Consider the following 12,209-nt stretch of genomic DNA (forward strand, 5'->3'; position numbering starts at 1 on the left):
CACACACACACACACACACACACACACACACACTTTCTCTCAGAGGAGAAGGTTTTGAGATTGAGTTTACCCGCCTTTGCCTTTGGGGTTGCAGGAGCCAGTAGTGTTCAAGGACGTGGCTGTGGTCTTCACGGAGGAGGAGCTGGGGCTGCTGGACTCTGCCCAGAGGCGGCTGTACCGGGATGTGATGCTGGAGACCTTCAGGAACCTGCTGTCGCTGGGTAGGGCCTGCACTCTGCCTGGGCACCAGCCCTCACACATCCACCGTGGCCCAGACTCTACACGACTGACATTCAGGACCAGAACTTTGTTGTGGGGTGTCCTGTGCTTGTTAGGATTTTGAGCGGCTTTCTTGGCTTCAGGACTCTTCAGTGACCAGAATTTTTTCTAGTTCCTTTGTAATATAGAGACAGAGTATTTCTAGTCTTTGTTCCATGGCAGACGTTTCCTTTTTAAATGAACAAGTGAACAGTTATGCTTGTCTGCAGCAGCTTCCTTATTTCATTGGCCTTTCTTAAGCCCATGTCATGAAATTAATGGGCTACACCAGCCTTTTTGTGATGATATAAAATATAGTAACTGTCACAGTGGAAGGCACACACAGGCTCACACAGTAGCAGCCGCTGCTGGCAGTAAAAGATCGGAGCCTAAAAACAGGTAATTGTTTTGAACTGGTCACTTTAATATTTTCAGTAATTGGCATGTGGCAGTAATATGTTGTACCTCTTGTGGTGGGTCCTGATAGAAAATGTCACACAGTCCTTTGAGGGTGGAGGCCTTCCATTGTGGGCTTGGCACCAAACCTCACACATTTTTGCCCATAATGTTTTCATTTAAATCTTTTCACAGGACCCCAGTTTTCTAAACCAGATCTGATATCCCAGTTGGAGAGAGAGGAAAAGCTTTGGGTGACCAAGGTCCAGCCTCAGAGAGGTAGGTAGGTAGGATGCTTCTGTCAGGTCCCCTGCAGGTGCCAGCCCATCAGCTGTCTCCCTTGGGTTACTGTCCTCCGCACAGCAGCCTTGGAAACATCAGCCCCTCTTCTGCATCACACCCTGCACCAGCTTCCCTTTTCCCTCAGAATAGAATCTAAAGGAGCCTAGACAGCACCATGGTGTTTGCTGATTCACCTGTATCACCATTTACATCTTTCTCCGGCCACCCTCTCCCCTCTGTCTCTGCCAGCATCGCGTTATGGCAGTTTCACGTCTGCATCTGCATCACCACCTCCTTCTTTCCTCCGCCTGGAACGCTGTCCCACAGTGCTCCATCACCCACGTCCCCTCATCCCTGACCTGGCGCAGAGCTGTGCTCAGCTCTGCTCTGAAGTCTTTACCTGGTTTTGGTGTTAAGATAACACTGACCTCATTGAATGAGTTAGGAACTACTCTGTGTCTGTCCTCTGAATCAGCTTGTAGAGGAATCAAAATTTCTCTTAAATGTTTGATAAAATTCACTGGTGAACTCACCTGGACTGGGTACTTTCTGTTTTGAAAGACTAGTCCTCCTTCTTCAAAAGCCAGAGCCTTATTCAGGGGTCTGTTGCTTGCCTGCGTTTTGGCCGGATGCCTTTAAGGATTCAGACCTTTCACCTGCGCATTCTAATTTGTGCTCCAGGGGCTAGTGCAAGTGTCCCTTTCACTTTCTGCAAATGTCAGCATCACCTGCAGTGATGTTGCCTTTTTCATTTTGGATTCCAGAAATTTGTGTCCTCTCCTGAACTTAGTTAGGGACTTAATTTTTATTTTTTTTTTTTCAGAGTAGCCTTTGGTTCTGTTGATTTTCCTCTTGATTTCTGTTCTAACATATGTTCCTGTTACTGATTTCTTTCTTAATTGCCTTGCGGTCTGACAGCAGGTATTGTATGCTTTCTACTTTTTGAAATTTGTTAAGGTGTGTTTCCTGACCAGATGTATTTTGTCTTAGAGATTGAGAAGAATGTGTTGTTCCTGGGCGAAGGGGCCCATGATGTCAGTTCTGTTCAGTGGATTGATGGTTCGGCTGTGGCCTTGTTGCCTGCATCCTGGGCCTCGCGGGTGCCAGCCACAGCGGAGAATTAGCGGTTCTCCTTGGGTTAGCTGTTAACCTTGCCGCATGTATTTGATGTCCTAGTTCAGTATATACATGTGAAGGGTTAACATCTTGGAGAATCAACTCGGGGATATAAAAGCCCTCTTTGGCATAATCATTTTCCCAGCTCTGAATAAACGAACATAACTGCTTCTGCTTTCAGTCTGTGAGTGTGAGCATGAATATCTTTTTCTGTTTCTATTACTCAATATGTGTCTTTACATTTCAGGTGGTTCTTACATAAAACAGTTTGTTGTTATTTTTTGTTCCATTCTGACATTTTAATTGGTTTATGTGCCATTGACACAGACATTACCTGTAACACTGGGTCCCTGTATACCATATTCTCTGTTTGCTATTACATCCCCTGTTCTCCCAGTCGGTTCTTCCATCCCTTGTTCTCTGCTCCTGCTCCCCCTGTCCCTGCTCCCCCTGTTCCTGCTCCCCCTGCCTGGTCCTTCTCCTGCTCTGCTAGGAATAGGGTACCAAACAATTCAGACCTCCCAGATTTCTATGCGGTGATGACCTGCAATTCAGTCTGCCCCCTGGTGTATTGGGGGTGCATTCCCATCTGGAGTGGAGCAGGGTCAGAAACTGCTCCCATCTCCCAGCATATTAGGTTGATGACCTTCAATACGGTCAGTCTGCAGTCTTCCTGTAGGTGAATTCAGTCTGCTCCAGCAGCAGGGCAGCTGAGCAGGGGAGGGCAATAGCAGCTCAGACCTTCTGGAGTGTTTGGCTTCGGTCACCCGCAGTGCAGCCAGTGACCCCTGGGGTACGCAGCGTCTCTGCATGTTGTGTAGCGCGGAGGAGCCGCAGCAGGGCGGTAAACCGCGCACACCTCCCCTAGGCTTGAGGCCCCAGTGCTGCTGTCAAGTCCTTTAGTAAGTGGCCTTCGGTCTGGAGTAGGAGCAGGGGAGGGGCGGGAGCAGGTGATAAACAACTAGACATGAGCGCTTGTCACCTGCAGAGCAATCGCTGTTCCCGCGACCTCTGGACGTTACAGGTGTTCTGAAATGTGGGGTTCTGCCTCCTCCTATTGGGGTTTCTGTTAGATAGCAGGGTCATGTGGCAGTATACTCTATAGATGAGTACACGGCTCAAATTTTACAGAACAATGGCAATCCGTCGAAGATGTGGCCAGGGCAGCAGGGCTCTCTGCAGGCTGGGCAGCAGGTGGCCGCGGTGATCAGCCTGGACCCACAGTGCAGCAGGCTGCTAGGGGAGGGGCAGAGAGACCCTGGGTTAGCTAGTCCCTGGGGGTCCCCTTTTGCCCAGTGATGAAGCCCCTGGGTTTGCAGGGGGTAGATGGAAGCTGGTGGTGAGAAGTGACTGGGTGAGGCTGGGAATGGAGACTTCAAGCTCCGCTGCTCTTGGCTGGGGTCTGTCTGGGCCCTGACTCAGTTCTGTGCCTGCCCTGTTTTGTGACTACTTAGCTACCTTTCATTTCGGGGACTGTTTTGAAACCAGCAGTCATGGGGACATGGGCTTGCCATTCAGCTTTCTCCCTCAGGAGCCTAGAGGGAAGGAATTCCAGAGCTCTTAGCCCTTTCTCTCCCTTTCCCTGCAGAGGCCATGAGCTTTGATTCCTGCTCCCCAAAGTGTGTGCAGCTTGAAGCCCAGGAAGGAACCGTTTACATCCTGACAGCTGTGCCCAACCACACCTGGTGTCTTAACACTGGCAGGTTTCCTTTTCTAAAACGAGAGAGACTGTGCCAGCCTGTCCGGTGCCGACTCGGTGCTTGTCATGTGACTAGTTTCTTAGCCCCAAACCTGCCCTTTTACCTTATGTTCTGGGGGTGCTGGGATCCCAGAATTTCCATAGTGTGTTCACTATACTCTCTCGCCTACATGCTCCTACCCTTCCCCCCTCCTCCCTAGCTGAAGTGGGTGTCAGTGCCTGCTGTTTATAACTGTTTGCCTTGACAGCTCACTGACTTTGATTTCTCATTTTACTGATGTGTGTGAAGCCCTGTGTGGCTACTTTCAAAGGAAAATGAATACCCGTGAGGCCCGCCCCCGTCCTCAGGCTCCCTATTCCTGTCACACTCCCCTGTCTCCTGTTTTGCCTGGGTCTGCAATCTTCCCTCCCACCCCCTGCAGGCCTGATGCCAAATCTACACTTCTTGGTGCTCAGACAGACAGGACGAGCTCCCGTCCCTAAACCAGCCAGGACACAGCAGGGAAGCTCTGGTCTTTCACCCCGAGTGGGCAGCCTTCTCCCTGCATCGCCAACCTTCCAATCAGCGAGCAGAACCTTTAGAAAGTCGTGTCTTGAGTGTAGCTTTTCTTGGTTAATGTTCTCTTGGCTGCTACAGCTTCTTGGCTGTTTTTAAAGCTATTTTTGTCTTTGTTATTTGCTGTTGTACCGGGAACAAGAGCTGATTCGCTTACTCCTGTCTCTTAAGTCTGAGCCTTATGTTTCTTCCTGGAAAGTTTGTTTCCGCCACTGTATTTTCTTCCTTTGAGTGGACTGTATTTTCCTGGTTTCTTTAGGTGTCTGTTTTGTTGTTGAAAGTTTCCCCTCCTCCCAGTGCTTGCCAGTGGGCTCTGTTCTGGGGAAGACCTCCATTAGTTTACCAGGGGTGCTCTAAGCTTTGGGGTCTGCCCAGCTTGAGGCATAAGGCCTCAGAACTTTTCTGAACATGCATCTTTGGGCTGTTTTGTCATTATTGCTACTATCACATATATGGGCATGTTTTAGTGTGGGATTATTTCCCAGCTTCTTTTGGAGGACTCAGCTGCTGTAGTGTAGCCCTTTACCCGCAACCTCTCCCTGGGCATCTGTGGGCTCTACTCCCAGCTGCTACCCTTGCTTCTGCCTTTCTTCAGACCACAGCATGACTGCAAATGCCAACACCTTTAAAATTAACTGCCTGTAGCAGGTAAAGGGCAGAAGTACAGACGTCAACAGGGTGAGACACATGCTCGGAAGAGACAGGAGAAGCTCTTACCCCTTCATTTCTGGGCTGATGCTGACTCTTACCACAAAACGTGTCTTCCTCTTGAGTGGTGGTTCTCTTGGTGGCTGCTCATCTTCAGTATGTCCCCAGGGGGCAAAGGGTTTGACGCGTCTCACTCACCAGCCACCTTGTCCATGTCACTCTCTGCCCTTAGTCCCTGTTCTTTTCGTCCTTCCAGGAGGTCAGCATCAAGATGAGATGGAGATGCTTCCAAGAGAGGGAATAGAGTGCCTTCCCCTGGGAGAGCTTTCGTGCTGGAAAATCAAGAGACATGATGTACACAGATCAGCCAGAAGTCAAGACTTCATCAGAAATAATCCAGAAAAGAGGTCTCCATTCCCTAGACACGACTCCTCTTGTCAGGTGGGAGGAAGAGGATCTGTTCTGGTTTCTGTGGATGACTGCTGCTTAGTGAATCCTATAGAAGATCATTCCAGTAGGATTGAAAATCAAGACCTTCCAGCTGGGAAAGCTCAGAATTCTTTGAGTAACATGTACTTGAATGAGACACAGAATTACCAGAGTAGCTGTCAGCAGACTCAGACGAGGAACAACTTATGTTTATTTGCTCCATGTGTTGACATTGTCAGTCACATTTCACACCACCATGGTGGTGATCCAGTGCATGAAGGAGAGAAAACTCATGACAGTGACTGTGATAAAGACAACTTAAAGGCATCACCTCTTGCCCAGTCAGGTACAGCTTGTACAGACCAGAAAAGTCACCCATGTGGAGAATGTGAGAAAGCATTCAGCGATGGTTCTAGACTTGAACTTCACCAGCAGGTCCACATGGGAAAGGAGTCCCTGACATTCAGGACCCAAGAGAAGGATGCAAGTTACCGCTCTGCTGATGCCCTTCAACATAGTGTCCACACAGGGAAGAAACGCTATTGGTGTCATGAGTGCGGGAAGGGCTTTAGTCAGAGCTCCAATCTGCAGACTCACCAGAGGGTCCACACAGGGGAGAAGCCTTACTCGTGCCTTGAGTGTGGTAAGAGCTTTAATCAGACTTCACATCTGTATGCTCATTTGCCTATTCACACAGGAGAGAAACCTTACAGATGTGACAGTTGTGGAAAAGGCTTCAGTCGCAGCACAGACCTGAATATTCACTGCCGCGTTCACACCGGAGAGAAACCTTATAAATGTGAGGCATGTGGGAAAGGCTTCACTCAGAGATCACATCTTCAGGCCCATGAAAGAATCCACACTGGAGAGAAGCCATATAAATGTGGAGATTGTGGCAAACGCTTTAGTTGTAGCTCAAATCTCCACACCCACCAGAGAGTCCACACTGAAGAAAAACCATACAAATGTGATGAGTGTGGGAAGTGCTTTAGTTTGAGCTTTAATCTTCACAGTCACCAGAGAGTACACACAGGAGAGAAACCATATAAGTGTGAAGAGTGTGGCAAGGGTTTTAGTTCAGCCTCAAGTTTCCAGAGCCATCAAAGGGTTCACACAGGAGAGAAACCATTTCGATGCAATGTGTGTGGAAAGGGCTTCAGCCAGAGCTCATATTTTCAAGCCCACCAGAGAGTCCACACTGGAGAAAAACCATATAAATGTGAAGTGTGTGGGAAGCGCTTCAACTGGAGCTTGAATCTTCATAACCATCAGAGAGTCCACACAGGAGAAAAACCTTATAAATGTGAGGAGTGTGGTAAAGGTTTTAGTCAGGCTTCAAATCTTCAAGCTCATCAGAGTGTCCACACTGGAGAAAAACCATTCAAATGTGATGCATGTCAGAAGCGATTCAGTCAGGCCTCACATCTTCAAGCCCATCAAAGAGTCCACACCGGAGAAAAGCCATTTAAGTGTGATACTTGTGGTAAGGCCTTCAGCCAGAGGTCAAATCTGCAAGTTCATCAGATAATCCACACTGGAGAGAAACCATTTAAATGTGAGGAGTGTGGGAAAGAATTCAGTTGGAGTGCTGGGCTCAGTGCTCATCAGCGGGTCCACACAGGTGAGAAGCCCTATACTTGCCAGCAGTGTGGTAAGGGCTTCAGTCAGGCCTCACATTTTCACACACATCAAAGGGTCCACACTGGAGAGAGGCCATATGTATGTGATGTCTGTTGTAAGGGCTTTAGTCAGAGATCACATCTTGTATACCATCAGAGAGTCCACACTGCAGGAAACCTGTAGAAATGTGGGCTGTGGTATAGCTTTCAGCCGGGTAAACATCTGCATCTTCATTGGAAAGTCCCCTCATGACTCAAAAGCTTTAAGAACTCTCCATGGAAAAGCAGCTCTCTTACAGTGCTATTTAAGCAGTTCTTGTTAGGACATGAATTATTTACAAAGTCAGATCACAGATAAAACTGGTGTCTTCTATAAATATGTTCAGTGTTTATTTACACCAGAGTTCCAGATGTCCCCATTCTCAAGACATGGCACAACAGGAGACTTGTTCTACTGCGTCTACCTAGGAGAGAAGCCTTATAAATGAAGATTAAGATTATGGTTAAAGCCTTTAAAAGCATGAAGATAAAATCAAAGTCGACTCCAACGGAGGCTCCCTGTGGGAGTGTGTGCCCACCACTGTATCTACTATGTAGAGCTCTGCTTGGCTCACAGCAGGTGCCCATCAGTGACTGCATGAAGTGGGGAATTTCACATTAGGACAAATATTTCAGTATCCTAGCTGGCTCCTCACCCTAATTTCACAGTAACTTAGACTCAGAAGAAATCCTGCAAGTAGCCGTAATAATAATTTCAAGACAAAAAAAAATCATGCATTGCTGTCATTCACCACAGTACAAATTTTGACAAGACTTGTGAATGGCTCCCAGATGCTATTCTGTGTCGTCAAACCATCTTAGCAAACAGTGCTGGTGTGATGCATAAGGGCCCTGTGGTGGGTCCTAGGGCCCGTTTCAGTGCCCGCTGCTACAGACCCTGTGTTGTTTTATTTAATACAACAGAATGACCTTTATCGTGAGTGGGGCCAGCTCCTGCACTTGCCCTCACTTGCCCATGCAGTGGGGGGACAGAAACCATTCTGTGTACATTGTACTGTTCTTTACATACAGAGTAATATTTTATCATTAGTTTGTACTTTATAGACTGAAAAATACTGTTTTATATATGACATTGCAATTTATGATTCCAGATTTTAAAATCTAACTCACTAAGATAATCTAACTCCAGCGAAACCATTACATTTAATGAAATTTCAATCAATTGAATAGCTGTTTTTTAAAGATTATATATATTTATTTTTGTGTAGAAGAACTGGGGTATAGGCAAGAGGTATTGGGGGGGGTGAGAGGATTCCTAGAAATGGAGGGAGGGCAGAACAGGCAGATTCACTGAATTATGCTGAGGGGAACAGCAGGCGAAACAGGAGAGGTCTGCTGCGCCCTGTGGGTCAGCTTGGGGGGGGGAGGGGCAAACTCAGGCAAGGCTGTGTGGGTGATAGCACTGATTTTTAACCTCTACGCTACCAGAGAGGCCCATAAATCAATTTCATTCTTCCCCTACCTCCATTTTAGGGAGGAAAAGCTAAGGAGCAAAAAAAAAAGCCCCAGAGGGCCCTCAAAGCCATATATACTTGAAAGGAAGGGGAAAGATGTGCAAACAACAAAGAGACCTGGCGTGGTGAAAACACACACTCCAGGAGGAAAATTATGACTGTCTGTGGAGGGTATTTTATGATCGTAAAGGGGTCAGTCCCATGGAATTTTCATTTTTACTGTATGTCTGAAATTTTTCACAGTTTGATGTTAAAACAAGACCTGAAGGACATAGCAAATGAGAGAAACCACAGGTGAGTCAAACAACAAACCATGTGATTTATGATGGATAAAATGTCAGAATAGTGATTTTGAAGGGGAGGAGGGAAGTTGGATGTGGGAATACCCTGGAAGGGGTTTGATGAAGCGCTCTGGGATAACTTTATCTTGATAGGAGTTCGGGTTACACACATACTCGGGTCTAGGAGGCATTGAATACTTTGCTTAAGATATGTCCATTTCAATGTATGTACACTTTACCTTAAAAGTACAAGTTAGTTCTGTAAAAAAATACTGAACAGTCTTGTTAATCATATATATATACTGGAATAGTTGAAGTATCTTCAGCTTACTTTGAAATGCAGTAAGATATAGAATACAAAGCCTTAACACTCACATTTTCAGATTTCAAAACTACTTCAAAGCAAAGGTTCAGATAATGTGGAACTGAAATAGAGGTAGACACTGTGGGTCAATGGGATGGAGCTAAGAGTCCAAGAATAAAACTTTTACGTCCATGATCAACTGATTTGTGACCAAATTAGTTGGTCAAAACCAATGCCAAGACCAGTAGGGGAAAGAAGAATCTTTTCAACATGTTACTGGATTAGCTGGATAGTCATATATAAAAGAATGAAACTAGATACCTCTCTTTTACTAGGTACAAAATCAGTTCAAAACTGATCAAAGATAAACATGTAAAGATCAAAAGCTGTAAGAACTGCCAAAGAAAACAGGTAAATCTGTATGACCTCTGATTTGGGAATAGAGTCTTGGAAAATTAACAACAAAACAGGTGTATTTGAGTTTATAAAAATTTTGAAATTCATGCAAAGGACACTAAAGTAAAAAGACAACCCACGGAATAGAGAAAATGTTTACAAATCATGTATCTGACAAGGTACTTGAATCTGAGATCTGTAAATAACTCTTACAACTCAATAATATTTAAGCCAAGAAAATTAAATTGAGATTAGTCACCAGGAAAACCCAAGTCAAAATCACAGTGGTATATACTACTATATACAAGGAAGTCTTTAAAAAAAAAAAAAAGTGATAACATGCTGAGAAGAATGTGAAGAAATGAGTGGGAGTGGAAAATTTAAAACCTCAGCAGTTGTCCAAGTGGTTAAATAGCATCTGATCCAGCCATTTCACTCTACCTAAGAGAAATACCCAAGAGCAAAGCAAATGTCTTTGCAAAAAGTGTACGAACTTTTATAGCAGTTTCATACATAATAGTCATTCTCCAGCTTGGAAACAAGCTGCACTGCTGTGTCCCCCTGCTGCTCCCTGCCTGCTCCTTAGATCCCCACATCACCCTGAGGAAAGTGTGAAGGGGAGGGTGGAGAATGTGTTGCTCACCAGAGTGGTGCTGGGGCCAAATATACCACCTGCCCACCTTCTAGGGGAGCCCTGAGGGTTGAAGAGGGTGCATCTATTGCCTCCTGGGGCCAAGGACCTTGTTTCCCAGCAGCTGCAAAGCAGATGCTATTCTGCATCATCAAACCATCTGCTACAGACCCTGTGTTTCATTTAATACAACAGAATGATCTATTATGAGTGGGGCCAGCTCCTGCACTGATGTCCACCGCACCTCACTTGCCCCTCCAATGGGGGGACAGAAGCCAGTCCACAACCCTCCCCACCTTCTGTTTGTGGTAACTGATCCCCTAGTGTGACACAAAGTCGCCTTGTATAAGCATGCAACTCTGAGGAAATGGTTTTGGGCCAATTACACAAAGTTGAAAATTCAGGAGTGGGACAGCAGTAACTGGAGAACACCTAAGATAATCTTTAAGGACAAACTACTTGGCAGTGACTCTTCTGAAATTCTCTCCGTGTGCACAAGACTGTAACAGAACCATACCTACCTGCCGCCTCTCCAGGAACAAGGAATGAGAACTAGCGGAGGGCCATGGGCAGAGACATGCCCACAGGCCACGTGACCCTGCTGAAAGATCCTGAGAGCAGGCAGAGGAGGCTCAGCAGAGAGGAAGCAACTCAGCACTGACACTCAAGAACGGCCCAGCTCTTCTCAGGAGCACTGGGCAGGCAGCAGATGCCATGGAGCGCCCCCCCCGGCCCCCACTAGTATGTGGGCACAGGGCATGATCCATCCAAAAATTAAAGTAGATACATGTAGCAGACTAAATGGTTTGCACTCGCCTCTGATACATATCTAGGGAGTTTACAGCTTGAGCTGCAAGTTCGCAATGTGCCTTAAATGCTGTACATATGTAGTGGTTATAGAACAAAAGAGCAATCTGGATATAGCATTTTTGGTGGAAACTGAAAGCCAAGACTTAAGTTGCCAACTAACTTAGAACTTCTCAGGCTATGGGGCTACCAGAGCAATTTCTAGAAATGAAAGGCCCCACTCTCTATTACTAGGAATTTCCCCTGCATGCCATCACTGACAATTGCACATAGCCTCCCTGTTGGAGTTATTTAGGACCTCAGTAATGCCATCGCATTCAGGGAGCTGGGGAGAGGAAAAGAACATACTCTCAAGATTTAAATTGGCAAGTGAGAGTCCAGAACAGGAGTCTTGAGGTATGATTTGGTTGGCTGGAAGTGATAGAAGCATAAAGGGTTACAGGAGGAAGGATGTGTGAAGCAATCATATAGGGAAGGAGACAATAGAGGTGGTTCGTGCTCTAGAACAACATTGGCACTGTTCTGTAGCCAGAAGACTACAAGTGGCACTGGGTCTGTAGCCAGAAGACTGGAGTTCGGGCCACCTGTCATCACGAATACCAATGAAGTGGGGAGTGGGAAGAAATCAATCCGCATTTCATGTCCAGCTGGCTTCTTACAGTGAGTTGAACAGTAAGCAGGCCTTCACTGCTGCCAGGGGCTGGTGATGTCCAGCCCCTGGAGCTCCTTATCCTGGACACCTGGCCTCACGCTCACCCCAGCTGGCCTTCAGTTAGCACTGGCTCCCTGCACGCCTCCAGACGTGTCCCTGGACTGGAAAATTAACTCGGAGCAGACAGGCTATATACAATGTATGCAGATCTCCTGCTGTACTGTGACCAGTGTCTTACCCGATCTCCTCCCCCTCCCTCGCCCTTATGAAGTCCACCAGAGATCTGGTTTTCGTTCACATTTCAACTCCATAGTGAAAATTCTATGAGATATATTCCAGGATCCAGGAAACTCACTCCAGGTATTCAGGGAATATTGACCTTTTCGCCCAGGAAGACGGACGTTCTCCCTGTTGCCCCGTGGCACTACAGAAAGGGTCGTCCCGGACCCCCTTGTTGCCGCAAACAACTGTCCGACCAAGGGAGCACAGTGTCCTTCGGCCTCCCGGGAAGTTTACGGAGCTCTGTGAAGTTACAACTACCTGGCGGTGTGGGGGCGGGGCCGCGGGCGCCCGCGGTGCATTCTGGGAAGTGTAGTCCAGGCTGGGGGATTCTGGGAACGT

The 12,209-nt window shown here is 46.8% G+C and overlaps 1 protein-coding gene across 3 annotated transcripts in view; it reads left to right on the plus strand.

Annotated features, from left to right (window-relative positions):
* ZNF235 (zinc finger protein 235) overlaps nt 1-8,224 on the plus strand; it is a 12,600-nt gene extending 4,376 nt beyond the window's left edge. For all 3 annotated transcript variants that reach the window (XM_012733648.1, XM_012733649.1, XM_012733650.1), the window contains 3 exons: nt 95-221; nt 850-933; nt 5,212-8,224. In XM_012733648.1, coding sequence (XP_012589102.1) covers nt 95-221; nt 850-933; nt 5,212-7,187 — 2,187 coding nt within the window. In that variant the 3' untranslated portion in view covers nt 7,188-8,224. The remainder of the gene's footprint in view (nt 1-94; nt 222-849; nt 934-5,211) is intronic.
* The last annotated feature ends 3,985 nt before the right edge of the window (nt 8,225-12,209 follow it).

The sequence above is a fragment of the Condylura cristata genome, unplaced genomic scaffold (assembly GCF_000260355.1).
Source record: "Condylura cristata isolate star-nosed mole 26May11 unplaced genomic scaffold, ConCri1.0 scaffold00041, whole genome shotgun sequence".
Lineage (NCBI taxonomy): Eukaryota > Metazoa > Chordata > Mammalia > Eulipotyphla > Talpidae > Condylura > Condylura cristata.